Genomic DNA, 16,483 nt, shown 5'->3' on the forward strand with positions numbered 1-16,483 from the left:
AAGTAGTGCTTTTTGAACAGCTGAAGAAAAGCTGAAGACATGTTTTCCAAACAGAAAGAATAATTTAGTATGTCCAAAGGGGAGCTCAGGACTCCCTGGCAGACAACACATTATCATGTCAAGTGTTATTTTTTTCCTGGTTTCACTATTATAAGTTACATAAAGGTGCTTTTAATTGGAAAAGAAACTAAACATACGGTACCTGTTTAGCGTAGGGATGTTCCCTCTGTAATTAAACAACCACAGTTAGTTACTGATAGGTTAGTGAAAGCCATCATAAAAGAATTGTCAGAGCAGACACAGACCAGTCGTGAGGAGCTCCAGTTTGGCAGCTCTGGCATTCAGCAGACATCATTAAGTGCTCATTACCCTTCAACCCCCAGGATGCCTCCAAAGAGGCATGCTCCTAACCTACCCCACTACAGCAGCTGTTGATGGAAAAGGTCAAAATGTATTTACCATGGATTTTTAAAATAGCTCTATTACCAAATAAATAAATAAATAAATAAATAAAAAATGCAGAGTAGTGGTAAAACACAGGCTAATGAAGATTAATTTAAGCTATATGATATGGTATATTAACTTAAGCTCCAACAAGAAATATACTTCTTCATGGGATTCTTAGAGACTCTTCTTTCTTGTTCCTATTACTGAAGGTGTAATAAGGAGGTCCAGAGAAGTTGATTCCATAGCTCCTCCTACCTTAACTGCTTTTCCAGGATATGTGACAGACCTACAAATTCTCCACCAAAGAAAAGTATCCAGGAATCTGGGTTCCCAGCTACCTGTTCTAAGTCTTTTTATCCATACTCTTCCTCCCATGAAGGAGAGCAGGGGGGAGGGTACTGTATTCTAGGAGCTTAAAAGAACTGAAAATCATGCAGGAAAGTAATGATAAATGATTCTATGATCAGAGTAGTATAAGTTGTTAAAATTAATTAATACTTTGTAATTAAATGAGTTTAGGGTCATAATGATTTTAAAAACTGCTGTTAGCTTAAAAACTCTAGGCCTTTCATAAATAAAACCTTATTTAAATTTGACTACCCTAGAATTTCCTTATAGAGAATGTGCCAAAATCATGAAAGACCACGATAAGAATAGGAAACTACAAGGCACATCTCCCACATTCTCTTTGGCCTTTGCCAGTAACTCTTTTTAAAAGATTTCTCCAACTGAAAAATAATCAAACAAATAAAAACCTTTATTTTCAATGTTAAATGAGCAAAGTTATACTTACCACCTACAATTTAGGGGGCATTGTAAGGGGGCTGATCGGTTGATATCTTAACCTTCTAACATTCTTTTATCAGCATTTAATCACTGTTGGGGTTTTCTAGCACACAGAGGACTTAATGGGCAGAACATGGTGGGTGGTGCTGATGATATGTGGGAAGGAAGATAGAGGGAGGAAAATGATGCACTTTCCATGGCAGTGGAAGGAGCAGAATAGACTGAGCAGGCCATATAAATAAAAAGCTGTGACATATCACTGCACACAAACTGTATACCTCATGTGATTTGTGAGTAGAAATGCTCTTTACATCAAACCTGTATCACAGAGTGAATTCATAAGGCAGCAAGAGCAACCTCCGAGTGCAGAAACCTGAACCTTTGCTGTTTGGATTCCTTGAGCCTCTCACTCAGGAGAATGGATTTTATTTTTACAAGAGATCCTTAGTTATAATGCACTTGGGCCTCATCAATACAGAAAAAATATGCACAGGTTCTAGAACAGAGGGAGGTACAGCTGAACAGAAAACTAACTGCAGATGCTAATGAGAATAGTCTTCCTTTTAAGATATAAAGGATGCTAAGGAAAGGGGCCACCTGCACAGTTTCTTACCATGAACCTCAGTTCAGAGAGAACTTTACAACCAAAGAAACCTCAAGTTCCATTCATCCAGGTTTCTAGAGTTTAGAAACCAGTATAATCTCTCTCAATTGTTAACAAATTTCCTAATCTAATAAAATAATCTAACTGCTTCTGTAGCTACATTCTAATCCCTTTGGGAGTCTTCACAGGATGAGGGCCACGTTTTCAGTAGAAAAAGACCTGAATTGAAAAGAACAACAAAAAGCCAGGCTTTCTCCATCAGCAACTCTCAAGCTCCTACAGAGAGCCCCCTGCTGCTTTGTTATAAGAATTATGCACCATCTACACAGTATGGGGTAAAAAGCAAAAACTCCCAACATCTCTAATTTTTAAAGGAATGGTCCCAAATCAATCATGTAAGTACGTTTAGAGCCAGCTTCTCCACTTTGGTAGAATAAGAATCTGTGGGGATGTAAGGGAGATAAGCAAAGAAGGAAGGAAAGATAAACTGTCTATTAACAGGTAAATACTTAGTCATGTCCATAATGATCATTTACATGTTTTCTTTTTTTAAGAAATAGAGACAAGGTCCCACCATGTTGCCCAGGCTAGTCTTGAACTCCTGAGCTCAAGTGATCCTCCTACCTCAGCCTCCCAAAGTACTACGATTATAGGTGTGAGCCACCAAATCTGGCCACTACATATTTTTCATCCTATACAAGGACTATATGGTCAATTTAAGAATATGACAAATGTGGCGTATCGCACACCACTGTGATACACCAGAAAGCTAGATTAACACTCTGTACCAAAAAACAAAACAAAACAAACAAAAAAAAAAAAACCACACACACAACTAAGGGAGGAGATTGTACAGGAGTCAAATATTCCATTTATGTAGCTGAAAATACAATTTGCCACATTCCACTGCATACTCATCATGCAAAAATAGTTAAATTAGGCTGGGCGCAGTGGCTCATTCCTGTAATCCCAGCACTTTGGGAGACTGAGGTGGGTGGATCACTTGAGCCCAGGAGTTTAAGACCAGCCTGGACAACATCTCCAAAATCCATCTCTACACACACACACACAAATACAAAAGTTAGCCAGGTGTGGTGGCACACAGTATGCCTGTAATCCCAGCTATTCAGAAGGCTGAGGTGGGAGGATTGCTTAAGCCAGGAGGCAGAGGTTGAAGTTAGCCAAGATCATGCCATTGCACTCCAGCCTGGGTGACAAAGACACTGTCTCAAAAAAAAAAAAAAAGTAAAATTGCTCAAAGGCAATCAAGTGTATTTTCAAATACATAAATGGGATATAAATTCACTTCTTATCATCTGCTGTTTGGGCTATTCAAAACACTTATTATAATGAATCTTCATTTACAACATTTGATAAATATTAGAACTACTTTCTTTCTAGTAGATTAGCTCCATTTTACAGATATGATAACCAAAAAACCAAAGAGGATGCTTTCCAACGACATTGTTCAATATGGTGTCATAAACCACAATCTAGACCTGGCATTTTCTCATCTCCGCTCTCCAAGTTAGCATTCCACATCAACATAGATTTTAGAGAAAGACAAGAGAAATTCTGCGAATTCTGAGGTTCCTGGCACGAAGTCACCTCTGATTTTATTGCTCTGCCTGCCCAGAATGGCTGGAGAGCTTGATTCAATATGAATGCAAAGTCGAGTTGCCGCCTGCTAGCTGAACCCTCTTTAATTTAAGGAACACTGACTTCTCTGGCAGCCACAAGTTCTGTGAGCCTTTTTACTACCCCTTCCAGCTGAATTTCATTTGGCTTGATTCTAGCTGGCCCTACATAAATCTTTTATCACATAAAAATGCTCCTGATTCTTTTGCTTCCTAACTTGAAGAAGAAGAAAAAAGAGCCTATATGAAAATGATGGGGATGCATGCAAACAAGCAGTAGTTACATCAAGCTGTGACTGAAAGCCAGTATAGGGCAACTCTTTTGAAATCAGGCAGCAAAGCAGAATCAGAAGAGGTCGGCTGAATAACCTACTAGCAGCCACTAACAGCAGTACCATAAGAGAAAGAGCAATTTGACTGGCTGTGACCAGTGGTGGTCTCTTTGTGTGACTATATTTCTGCAGGAAAATCCAAATCAAGAGCTGTAAAACACATCTGAACCATGTCTTTCTACTGGCATCTCCCCCACCACCTCCTTGCAGTTCAGATGCCCTGATTCTACTGCAGAGCTTTAGTTTACAATAAAATGATCGTTGCTTCATTTATTTGCAGCCCCTCCAAAGCCCCTTCTTTGCTCTGCTGGAAGATTTTGCTCTTTCTGAAACAAGTACACCAACAGAGCTACAGCATATTAGTGTTGCCTGCTGTATAATTAGCTACGAACCCACAGCACAAAACTACAGGGATTTACAGGTGTCCTGGATTCTGCTTTTCCCTCCCCCTGGACTCAGCTAGTGTTCCTTGACAAGAAGGGACCTTGGGCTACCCTAATGATATAGAGAGTTTTAAACTCGACTCTCCAATATCACAAGTCTAGAGTGCCAAAATAACACAGTGGAGACTAGAAGCTGAGCCATGGATACAGGAAAGCACTTTGGTAAGCACTTAAACCTGCTGAGAATCTTCTCTTCTGCCAGATACTTGCATCTTATCAGCAGACTAGCCTGAATGAAGGAAGCAAGCATTGTAAGATTTCATGTATTTATAGCTCATTCTGGCTTGCTAACTACAAGTGCTCCCACTGCTGCTGAAAAAATGCTGCAAGCTGGATGACTTCTGAGTATCTCAATACTATCCAAAGAAAGGTCTAATCTCTGAGTGTTAGATTATCAGAATTCTTGAGAATGGCAGTTGGCTACCAATTAGTCATACGGAAGGTTCCTGATTTCTAACCTTCCTTACGAATAAAAAGAAAGTCCAGAGGCCACCCACTGACAGCTGAACATTGAGGATAGATGCCAAGGAGCCTAAATTCAGCCATGACCAAAACACATGCTATCAGGGGAAAACACAGCCGACCTCTTCTGGATGTAAGACATGAGAAAAGGGAAGTATTTGAATTAAAACATTATAACACAGAAGACCAAATTCACAAGTAGCAGATAGCAGAGAAGGTGCAATGGAATCCAACTTAAGCATGGATTTCCATCTACGAAACAGGTGGAAATAAACACCAATAGGTCCTCACCCATTATATACGTACAGAAATGTACAACAAAGTATACTTCCATCTCCTGCATCAAATGTGATGCTTCTTATTTGAATCACATATTAAAGGTTAAAAAGATTAGTCATGTTCACTAGTGTATATTAATTATAAAAATCATTTGGAGTTTTAAATGGTGTACTCCCAGAATGTCATATTATATTATATAGAGGCATATGCATAGGCACAATTTATGGGATAATATACTTTACATATGTTTATATAAATATAGCTATATTTTAAAAGATCAAATACTGGTTGACTGAAGAATTTGTTTCCAGATTATTCTGAGGCACTTAGCTTAGTGCCCAAAGCTTAGTGAAATCCTGAAGGTCAAATGATTTAATGAATTGTGCAAAATACAGACATTCAGGATGATGCTTCAGTGTAACAAGCTTTCCCATCTCCAGCACCAGTGAGTGATACTTAAGTTTCTGAATAGGAAAAAAGACAGACATATACAAAACTTGGGCTCTAAACCTTACGACTCACTAGCGGAAGAAGGACAAAAAGGAACATTGAATGATATAGTTTGAACTCCAGGGTTAATTCATGTAAAACTCACTAAAGGGCTGGGCTCACAGAAGCTTCAATGAGAGAATTAGTTTCTAGAAGTCTGCATAATAACAAAATCCTCCCTTAGTATAGACCAGTTGCCCTAAATATTCCTGCACCACGAAAACAACTTGGGGTAGTCACTTCTCCTTCAAGAACACAAGTCAGTTAAAACAATGACATATTAAAAAAAAAAAAAAAAAACACAAAACCCCTCCCCTCAAAAAGAATCACATAGCCTTTAAATGCTAAGGTAAAAAAGGAAACACATACAACATACACATGTTACATATACGTGTGTGTGTGTGTATGTGTGCGTGTGTATTTCTAACTATGCTTAAATCAGAAAAATCTCTTTAGCTGCTCTTCAAGTGAAGGAAATTTTAGAAGTAAAGGGTAAATACAGACCAGGAGCTTCCCTGAGTGAAGCTCTAATAACTGGATCCTCTGGTGAATAAGACCTACAGATGCCAAATAGGTTGGAACTACAGTCCCCAGAAAAAAATTTAGAAGTATTGGGTAGAAGATCAAAAAGGAGACGATATACCTCGACTGACGCACACCTAGCAAGAAGGATGAAACAGGAAGTCACACAGATTAGGAATAAACTATTCAGTCATCTGCTTTTTTAAAAAATTATGGATTACTAGAAAAAAATAGTCAAATTATACCAAAAAAGAGTAACCACATGTCAAACAATGCAAAGTCCTATGATGAATTAAAACAAAAATAAAAATGTACCAATTATGTACTACACAGCAACTGTTCAAGTGTGCTAAAAACGGCTGTCTTCTCCCTTTTTAGAGGCTCCCCTAGTCATTTGCAATATATTTTGCCTACTTCTCCAAAAATCAAAATAGGTCCTAATAAGACACAGGTCTTTAATCCCGACAGTAACCAAGGGATTTTCCTGAAAAAAAAAAAAAACTCTGCTGCCAGTTTGCAGACAGAGTGCCATGTTTCACCCCAACCTATGGAAGCTAAATCACAGTCAAAAACAAACTGCATGACTGGGAATTATAGTAAGAGGAGTTAAGAAACAAACAAGGCCGGGCGCAGTGGCTTACACCTGCAATTCCACCACTTTGGGAGGCCGAGGCAGGTAGATCACCTGAGGTCAGGAGTTGGAAACCAGCCTGGCCAACACGGAGAAACCCTGCCTCTACTAAAAATACAAAATTAGCCGGGTGTGGTGGCACACGCTGTAATCCCAACTAATCGGGAGGCTGAGGCAGAAGAATCGCTTGAACTCAGAAGGCAGAGGTTGTGGTGAGCCAGGATTGCGCCACTGCACTCCAGCCTGAGCAACAAGAGCGAAACTCCATCTCAAAAAAAAAAAAAAAAAGCTGCAGGAATGGGATTCCATACACAATGAGATTGCAGTCTTGCTTTGATATTACAGCTTACTAAGACATTTCCAATGATGTGCTGGACAAATTTTGTCTACTTCAAAAACACCCAGCTAGGAATGTGAAGACCAAGTGCAAGGAAACACAAAAAATTGGTTAACCAAAATACCATGGCTCATGCCTGTAATCCCAGCACTTTGGGAGACCGAGGCAGGAGGATCACAAGGTCAGGAGATCAAGACCATCCTGGCTAACACGGTGAAAACCCATCTCTATTAAAAATACAAAAAATTTGCCAGATGTGGTGGCGGGCGCCTGTAGTCCCAGCTACTTGGGAGGCTGAGGCAGGAGAATCGCTTGAACCCGGAAGGCAGAGCTTGCAGTAAGCCCAGATCGTGCCACTGCACTCCAGCCTGGGCGACAGAGCGACAGAGCTGAGACCCCGTCTCAAAAAAAAAAAAAAAAAGAAAAAAAAAAACCTGTTTTCTCCCCCAAGAATTTTTGGTCTGCACTAGATATGGCAGCACATGCCTGTAGTCCCAGCTACTTGAGAGGCTGAAGCAGGAGAATTATTTTGAGACCAGCCTAGTAACATGGCAAGATCCCATCTCTATGGGAGAAAAAAAAAAAAAAATTGGCTTGTTAACCTCAATTGGGAAAAATATAAAATTCTGTTTTGCATTGATAAGTAAAATATGTATGATTCATATACCTTTTCTTTATTCTCGCTGATTTTTAAAGCATGCATAAAATATTGTGTAACATCTATAATATCAAGTGTGGATAATTCCTGTAACTACTAAGAATAAGCAACAAAAGAATAACAATTTTTCTTCTCTCCAAGGGCACTACCAGTAACAAAAAAAAAAAAAAAAAAAGAGGGCTCAGTGTGACTGCCCTAATTCATTTTTGGTCTAAGTTGAACTGTCTAATATAGCAGCCATTAGCCACATGCAGCTAGGGTAGTACTTGAAATATGGCTAGTTTATATTGAGACATGCTGTAAGTACAGAATACATGCTAAATTTCAAAGATACAGTATGAATAAAAGAAAAAATATTAACAATTGTTATTACATATTGAAATGGCATTTTGGATATAATCGGTTAAATAAGACGCTATTTGAATTAATTTTATGTTTCTTTTTACTCTTTTAAATGTGGCCAATAGAAACTTTTAAATAATGTGGCTTGTATTATATTTCTATTTGACAGTACTAGTTTAGAAGTAGTGACTGTCAATTATAGATGTTCATCAGAGTTCAGAGGAGCTTTTCAAAGTGGTCACCGGGACTCTGATCCAAAATGAATCGGGTCTTGAAAGTCAGGACCCCAATATGTGTATTTTCAAATTACCCCTCATATAATTCTGAGAATCATTAATCTAGAGGTTAGTGGACATAATTGAGCCTTATAGGACTGGGAGTAGAACATATACTGGTACCCCTCTGTAACTTCTTTCTGTAGAATGAGAAACAATATGCTTTTTGCCTGCTTGATCAAAACAATAACAGAAAAAAAAACAAGTACTGGAGTTAGAAAGTACTTGGCTCAAAACTAGCTAAATCTAAAACAGCTTAGATTTCTGTTTAAGATGAGCAGATCTATTGTATAATAAAGACTTTGGCCATTGTCTCTGGTTCCTGGAAGAGAGACTAAATCCTTATAATTTCCCAAGTAACAGGAGTGTCATTGTTATTTATAAGCCCTTTGGATCACACCTGAGTTTATGCTAAGAGATGAGATGACTCAGGAGGGGAGCTGGTCACTAGAAAGACCAACTAGATGATTAGAGGGTTGAGGGCTTTCAGCCAGCCGGACCTCTGGGAGGGAAGATTGAGTTTAATCATGTAGGCTACGATTTAATCAAGCGTGCCTACGTAATGAAGCCCTGATTTTAAAATACTCTGGACACTGAAGGTCAATGGAACTTCTTGGTTGGTGAACACATGGATGTGCTGAGAAAGTTGATACACTCTGATTCCACAGGGAATGAACAGGGAAGCTCCATGTTTGAGACTGTCCCACACTTCACCCTAAGCGTCTCGTGCTTTTTGCTGATCCTGACAATAAAACTGTAGTGCTTGAACTCTGTGAGTTGTTCTGAGGGAATTATCAAACTGAGAAAACTGAGGGGACCCTCAAATTTGTAGCCAGTTGGTCAGAAGTGCAAGTGGCTAGGGCACCCCATTTATGGCCCCATCTGAAGTAGAGTCAATTTGGTGGTGGACTGAGCCCTTACTTAGCCTGTGGCATGTGATCTAACTTCAGATGGCTAGTGTCAGAATTCAATTGCAGTACACCAGCTGGTGTCACAATAAGGCTATAAATCCAAATTATAACAAAAACATTTGGGGGAAAAATACATATATTCATATATATTATATTATATATTATATATAATTATATATATTATGTATATAATCTTATAAAACTAAATTCAAGTAGTAAATCTGCAATAACTGAACAAGCTATACTCTGAAACTGAATATATCATTTTATGATCAAACCTGACCATTTGATCCTAAACAAAAGAATTTAGATACAAAAAAAAAAATTAAAGCAATTTTAACATTTTTCTGGTTTTCACAAAGATGATTTTATTTTTCCTTTTTATTTTGCAAGTATCTCCATCTTCACAGTTACACCAATAATAATGATGACCATAACAATAATAATCCAGCAGGTTTAGAATTACACTGACAACCAAGGAAGACTTCAGGGAGATTACAGGATTACTGTTATGTTCAAGTCTGATCTTTATCCACAGGCATGTCCAGATGTTGGGAGGGACAGGCGTACAAGTTTTGTAACCACATTGAACTAACCAAGATTCACACTCTTGACATAGAAAGGTGAATAAGATTTCTTAACAAAGCAGTCAAGAAGAATTCCTCTCATTTTTCAGCCAACATTCCCTCACCAAACTGGACATATCCTCAAATAAAAAAAAGTAGTACAGGGAGAACAATTAAGAAAGACAAGGAGAGTGATGAGGGAAGGAAATCAGAAGCGGCCTTGCAGCCCGACTACAAATCACTGCCCAAAGGGAAGCAGGAGAAAGCAGAAAGAAAAGGAGAACTGCCCTGAGAATTACAAAGAGCATTAAGTATAGAGTGTAGTTCTCTACAATTATTCAAGGAATGCAGGAAAAGAAAGAAGACTGAGTGCTGTGCCCATGTGTGCCATGAGTACTTCGCCGCTCACTGAAGGACAACCATTCGTTTCTAGAAAATGAGATTCTGAAATCCATAGAGGCAAAAATGTACCGAGAGATGCTTGCTAAATCAAGGATATATGCTTTTCTCTGCCAGCCGTAAGGTATTTTTGAGGTAGAGAAGTGAAAGGATATTCTGAGACAAAGAAGAGAGGTACTTTTTCTGAAGATGCCTCTGCTCATCTGCCGACCTCTGCTGGATCAACAGTGGCATCCAGTGGCCAAAAGTCTCAGCACAGACTTCTTTGTCTCCAGAAAGGGTTTCTATTGCTTTGGGTGAAGTGGCAATTTAGAACAAAACAATTTCTGGTGTCTATAACTAAGGTTCCCCAAAGACACAGTACTTTGTAATACCAAGTGAAGAACCAAAGGCCATAAAGAAGAAATGGAGAGGGGCAGGTTAAGACTGGCTGTGGTATTTATATTTTCTGTGGTATTACTAAAAAGAATGAAACCACAGGAGGGGATGAACCTATGTGTGGGTGGAATTCATAGATTTTCATTGCCTTAGAATACTTCTTAAAAGATGAGTCTATAAGATAAAGTATTTTCATTTTAAAACAAAAGCAATTCTGACACAAAAATGTCCATATGTACATTTTATTTTTTAAAAGACACAGGAAGGGACAAATAATGTAATTATCATGGCTTAATTCAGTAATTTATTTGAGATTAAGAAGTTTGGTTCTGAAATATAATTTTTAAAAACTGATTGAATTTCAACTGCTATTTCAGGTTGTCTGTTTTAGGGAGATAATGAAACTGGCTCAGGTATAACCTCAACCCATAGCAAACATACAGAAAAGAAAAGCATTCCACCCAAAATTTTTTTTTAGTCTAATTGCTGATTTGAATTGTTAAAAAGAGTGATTTTTCTGGCAAAGTTCTAGCAAGTAAAATGCTAGTAAATTCTTTCTATTTTTTTAAAAAAGAAACTATTTCCTCAGTGACATAATACAAGCAAGAATGAATGGAGTAATCCTAAACTTTCATCTTACTTAGACCATAATTTGGCTCTTTAGATCAAAGAAGTGAGCACCAAAAGGCTCTTCTCTTATGGTCATATTGTTCATTTTTTGCCCTACATTTCTAATTTTAAAAACATGGAATTGTCATACACATTACTTCCCCTGATTCTCATGGTATACCTCTGGCTGGCTCAGGTGCACATACCACCTCAAACTCACCTGTTTGGATGAGATGTGGGCAGCATGAACTGGAATTCCACCACACAGGTGCTGTCCTTAAGCTGGCGGTGTTGTACGCTGTTAAGTTCGTAGGCAATATAAGCCCTTCGAACATACACCTGGTTCAAAAGTAACCCTCAGTAAATAAATTTCAAAAACAGAAATTAAGAAAATAGCCCAGAAAAAGAGTCTTGAAACGAGGTATCTGAGGCAGAAGGTGCTCTGTGGGGAGAGAAGTCCCAAGGCCCTCTGTATACATACATATCTTGCTTTAATTAATAAAGCTGGAGTCTTAATAGTATACCCATGACTACTAATGAAAACAAAACTAAGCAGCCTCTGCTGGACACCTATGTGCACTGTAAACCTTCTTTCACACTAACCTAAACCCTGGAGAAGGTTTAATCTTTAGCAAAAGACAGCATTTAGAACTACAACTATTAATCTATTAAGCATGATCATTTCAAGAGAAGATTAAGCAGTGAGAAAAATGAGAGGTGCTGATTTTGAGCCACTTACGGAGTGAAAATAGAAGACACAAGCAATCACAGTTCAACTCTTTTACTATCTCATGTCTTTGTTTTGTGTCCTCCCCGACTTCCCCACCCACTCAAAATCAGTTTTCAGCAAACCCTGATCAAAAGCAGTAAGGTATAAGCAGTAAGACATAATTGGACATATAATATCTCAAATACATGAACTTGACTCAAGAGTTAAAGGAACAGCAATAAAATAAAAATAAATTTAAATTAAAAAAAGAAACAGCAATAGGCTACATCTCTGCAAAAACTGTCAGTCAAACCTCACACATTTCACAGCAAATTTGCCATGCACATAAAATGCTACCTGAGATTCTATGGCACGGGAAGTATATAAGGAAGCTTCTCATTAAATGACATGAAAACACTACAAAACACTTAAATGTTTTAAAACTTTTGGCATTTACTGAGTAGGATAATTTATATGCTACCACAAAATACAAATAAAAAGTAACACAAAGGAGCTAGCAACAGACTACCGTGATGTTACATTACATAAAATCATCTAAAACACTCTTTTTCCCCATCTTCGAAAAACATCTATTTAGCAACTTTACAGTGGTATTCAGGGCCTGCAATTTTTGTGCTAAATGAGGTAGTGTGCTGTAGTAGAAACAGAAATCTTTGGAGTCAGATTAGCTTGAGTTCAAATGCAAACTCTTCCACTTATTATCTGTGTGATTTTGGACAAATTACTTAAACCTCTCAGAGTCTCACTTTCTTCTTACTTCCTAAAGTAACTGTAGGATTAAATGAGAAAAATAAAATACCTAAAACACAGTTCATTAAATGCTATTACTTTCTTTCCTTTGAGGAAGTATTTCATAAGAGCTGCTTGACAATCCAAAACATAACTAAAATCCATTTTAATTTGGCCCAAATCACACAATGGTAAGATGACACATGCTCTGATCAGCCATATATTTTCACTTTTTGTGTTACAAGGAATCCGAACTCATTATGAAATGGGAGAATTCAAATACCTGGAAAATAGAAACTACTGAAAAATGCTGGCAGCTGTTTTCCTGTGATTGGAACCTACAAGCTGGTGATGAGTTCAGATGAAACACTTGAGTAAAGTATCTGAGTAAGCACGTACTGTTTCAGAGGAGAAGAGAATAACTACCCTTAAGAACCAACCTTGAGGCCAGAGAACTAGAACTGACATGGCAGCCAAATGGATATAAGAATCCAGCTAGAAACAAAGCAAAAGGTCACGTCCTATTACCATAAATACTTACCTCCAGAGCTGCCATCCTCACTACTTGGTTGCTATGATAGAAGAAGTTTGGTAGGACATCAAAAATAGATGTTTCTGATAGGATGAGTTTCTAGAAGATACAAAGACAGGCTTAAGCCTTACATCAAAAGGAGAACAATTTCAGTGGACACTATTTGGCATTTGAAGCATTTAGTGAAACCTAAGAAGTTTGTCTCTGAATGCCATAATCTCTCTGTGCCTCAACTTCCTGAGCTACAAAATGGAGAAAATAATAATACCTATCCTCATAGGGCTGTTGTATTATATGAGTAAATACATGTAAAATTCTTAGAATACTGAATTAACAGTACATTATTTGTATGCCAATATAAGTGTTTATGACTATTATTCTTTTCTGACATTTATCTGTACTCTCTAAATATTGTCTTCACCAGGCATGGTGGCTCACGCCTGTAAGGCATGCAGATCACTTGAGGTCAGGAGTTCGAGACCAGCCTGGCCAACATGGCAAAACCCCGTCTCTGTTAAAAATACAAAAATTAGCTGGGTGCAGCAGTGAGTGCCTGTAATCCCAGCTACTCAAGAGGCCAAGGCACAAGAATCACTTGAACTCAGGAGGTGGAGGTTGCAGTGAGCCGAGACTATGCCACTACACTCCAGCCTGGGTAACAGAGTGAGACTCTGTCTCAGAAAAATTAAATAAAATAAATATTGTCTCAATACTCCACTATGGTAAACCCTAGATTTGAACCCCAGTTGAAACCCTAGATTTCAGCTATTAATCAAATAAGAAAAAACATCCTTCTTTCCCCTCTAGATTCCCAGGAAGAAATGTTACAGAAAGTCTAAAGATTCCCCTGGGCCAGATATAACAATGGTATCCTTGTTTCCAGGTAGAAAAATATAAAGTCATTCCTGAGAAGATAATGTTTGAAAAATAATTGTGGCAGTCCTTCTGATTAGCAGTAAAATTAGCCAATAATCTCTTAAAAACGAGCTTTTTATAAAGCTTAATAGTAAGCATTAACATAAAATTAAAATTAAATGATATTTAAATAGCTTTGTCTCCAGAAGAGTCACAACTACCTATGTGTACATCTGATTCAAATATCATAAATCATTAGAGAAGTGTGTGTGTGTATATACATGTGTGTGTATGTGTGTGTATATATATATATATATATATATCAGAAATCAACCAGCCTTGTTATTTAATTCTGGCCTAGATACTTTCTAGGTAAAGTACAAAGATAAAGACTTCAATAGGACACTTCTATCAAGGCAGGCCTATTTGATTTTTAAGCTAAGCCACAATTCTAACAGCATTTGTATGAAAAAAAAATTCCTAAGTATAAATCGTTTTAGAAAGTCAAGGTATGAAACTCCATTACATGGAAAATCAAAATTAATTAATTAATTGATTACTTAAACTATGCTTGAGAATAAAGGAGATAAGAGTCCAGAGAGGCAGGAAAGGGCTATATATATATATATACCTGCAGGTTCTCAATGCAAAATTGATGTCCATACATGTCAATAGCTGATAGGAAGATAGACTCTACTTGGTTATGGCGAAGCTCGTATGATGGCAAATGGGAGGCAATAAGAACCTAGAGTGAGAACAAAATAGGAGGCACACGTTCCTCAGGGAGTGATTATTCTAGGCTCCTATTAGGCAGCTCTGATACAAAAGCAATAAATATAAATCTGTAAGTGCAGGCATCACAGATAAAACAGAGACCAAGTAAAACAACTTCTAGGTCCTGTAACATAAAGCCAATGCCACCAAATACTGAATCTCAGTTGACTCTCACCATGATTTGCATTGTGGCCAATTTCCCATGGTGGGTAGGGGAAAGGGAGAGAAAACTGCTTCAATCAAGTTCCATCAGTGTATGTGATTTACCATTGCAAAGCTGCTGGTCCTGGGGACTGCATGACTAGCTGTTAATTAGGAATCAGGTCTGGCAGGGAGCAGCTGTGGGGAAGGTAGATGCAGCAGAGCTAGCCTTTTGCAACTCTGAAGTAGAAAGAAAGACAGGGAAAGCTGCTTTGACAGCCCCAGGTACTCAGCACCAAGGAGAAGGCGTCAGGAAGTAACACCAGTGTGTGTGAGGGGCAGAGAGAGTGAAAGCAGTGTCACAAACAAACAAACAGTGACACAGTAGGATCTGAATACCCTCAGCAGGTCACTGAGAGGTTCAATAGCTTTGAGTAGTTCAGTGACATGGATACAATTGTAGAGAAAGCAGAAGGTCACTGAACAGCTTCAAATGCTGCTTCCTTGTCAATGCCCATGCACTGAAACACAAAGGGAGTGCCAACTCTTGGCTTCCCTGCTGAAACCTTTTGGAATGGAAATGAAGACTTCAGGGTGAAACTAACTGGACTTCTCTGGGGTTGTTCTGATTGCTACGACCTAAGATTCATTTCGTTATCTTTCTGCTTTCCACACTTGATTGTTTCCTGTACACTTGGAAGTTTTCATCTGCTTCTAAGCTCCCTTTGGGAAGTAAGAAATATTGAGTCTATTTCCTTCCCTGAGTGTCCTTTCCTCCACCTGACCCTGGTTTACTATCACAGGGCTACTAGGGAGGGAAGGGAATGATACCAGGATTTTTTTAATGGGGAAAGGGCATCTATTTTAAAGACATGCAGCATTAATCTTTTCCTTTCTCTTTAAAAAACATACCACATGAAAACATTTGTTCTGAGGAAAATGTGACACATATAGAAAATAACATGTTTTTTGTAAGATGATTAAGCAAAAGTTCATTGTGTCTAGGACTGCCTGATCTATGAAAGCCATCCCTCCTTTAAGAAAACCAACAAATGGCCTTACCTGGCGTGCTCGAAGTGCTACTTTAGCATTGGTGGTCTTACTGAGTTGAGTTAGCTCTGTGAGAATATTCAGCAGCTCATCAGTGAGAGTAGGGTCCCGGCCACACAACTGATCCTAATTGTTAATGTAAAAAAGAACATAGATAGCCAGATTAAAAAGAACAGGTGGATAGGATTTTGAAACAGAGAAAAGGAATGAAAACAAAGTAAACCCAGCTGGATTGATAAGACAATGCAAACTTTCTATTACTTTTACCCTAAACAATGTGGTAAAGAAGATCCCAGAGGAAGTTTGGCTAAGGAGAGGCAGTCCAAATCCCTCATTCAAAATTCCTAATGTATTTCCTTATAAATCAACACTATACTTTTAACACGCAGAAGAAATCATTAGAGACCACTAAAAGGGGCCAAGGGGATTCTGAGGAAGAAATAATAGATTATATCTCAAAGTTTTAAGAGAAAGTTTTAAATAATAGGGACTAAAGGCTTTCCTGTTTCCCCTCCCACTTTTGGAAAGAAGGAAGATATAAGGCAAAAAGAACCATCCCAGTAGT

At 38.2% G+C, this 16,483-nt stretch overlaps 1 protein-coding gene across 5 annotated transcripts in view; it reads right to left on the minus strand.

Moving 5' to 3' along the window:
• The window catches only part of ACACA (acetyl-CoA carboxylase alpha), a 338,866-nt gene that overhangs the window by 128,223 nt on the left and 194,160 nt on the right, over positions 1 to 16,483 (minus strand). For 4 of the 5 annotated variants that reach the window (XM_033183814.1, XM_033183815.1, XM_033183813.1 and 1 more), the window contains 5 exons: positions 15,931 to 16,044; positions 14,585 to 14,698; positions 13,108 to 13,197; positions 11,328 to 11,446; positions 203 to 226 (listed from right to left, as the gene is read on the minus strand). In XM_033183814.1, coding sequence (XP_033039705.1) covers positions 203 to 226; positions 11,328 to 11,446; positions 13,108 to 13,197; positions 14,585 to 14,698; positions 15,931 to 16,044 — 461 coding nt within the window. The remainder of the gene's footprint in view (positions 1 to 202; positions 227 to 11,327; positions 11,447 to 13,107; positions 13,198 to 14,584; positions 14,699 to 15,930; positions 16,045 to 16,483) is intronic. The other variant, XM_033183816.1, reaches the window with a different exon arrangement.

The sequence above is a fragment of the Trachypithecus francoisi genome, unplaced genomic scaffold (assembly GCF_009764315.1).
Source record: "Trachypithecus francoisi isolate TF-2019V2 unplaced genomic scaffold, Tfra_2.0 Lachesis_group20, whole genome shotgun sequence".
NCBI classification, from domain to species: Eukaryota; Metazoa; Chordata; class Mammalia; order Primates; family Cercopithecidae; genus Trachypithecus; species Trachypithecus francoisi.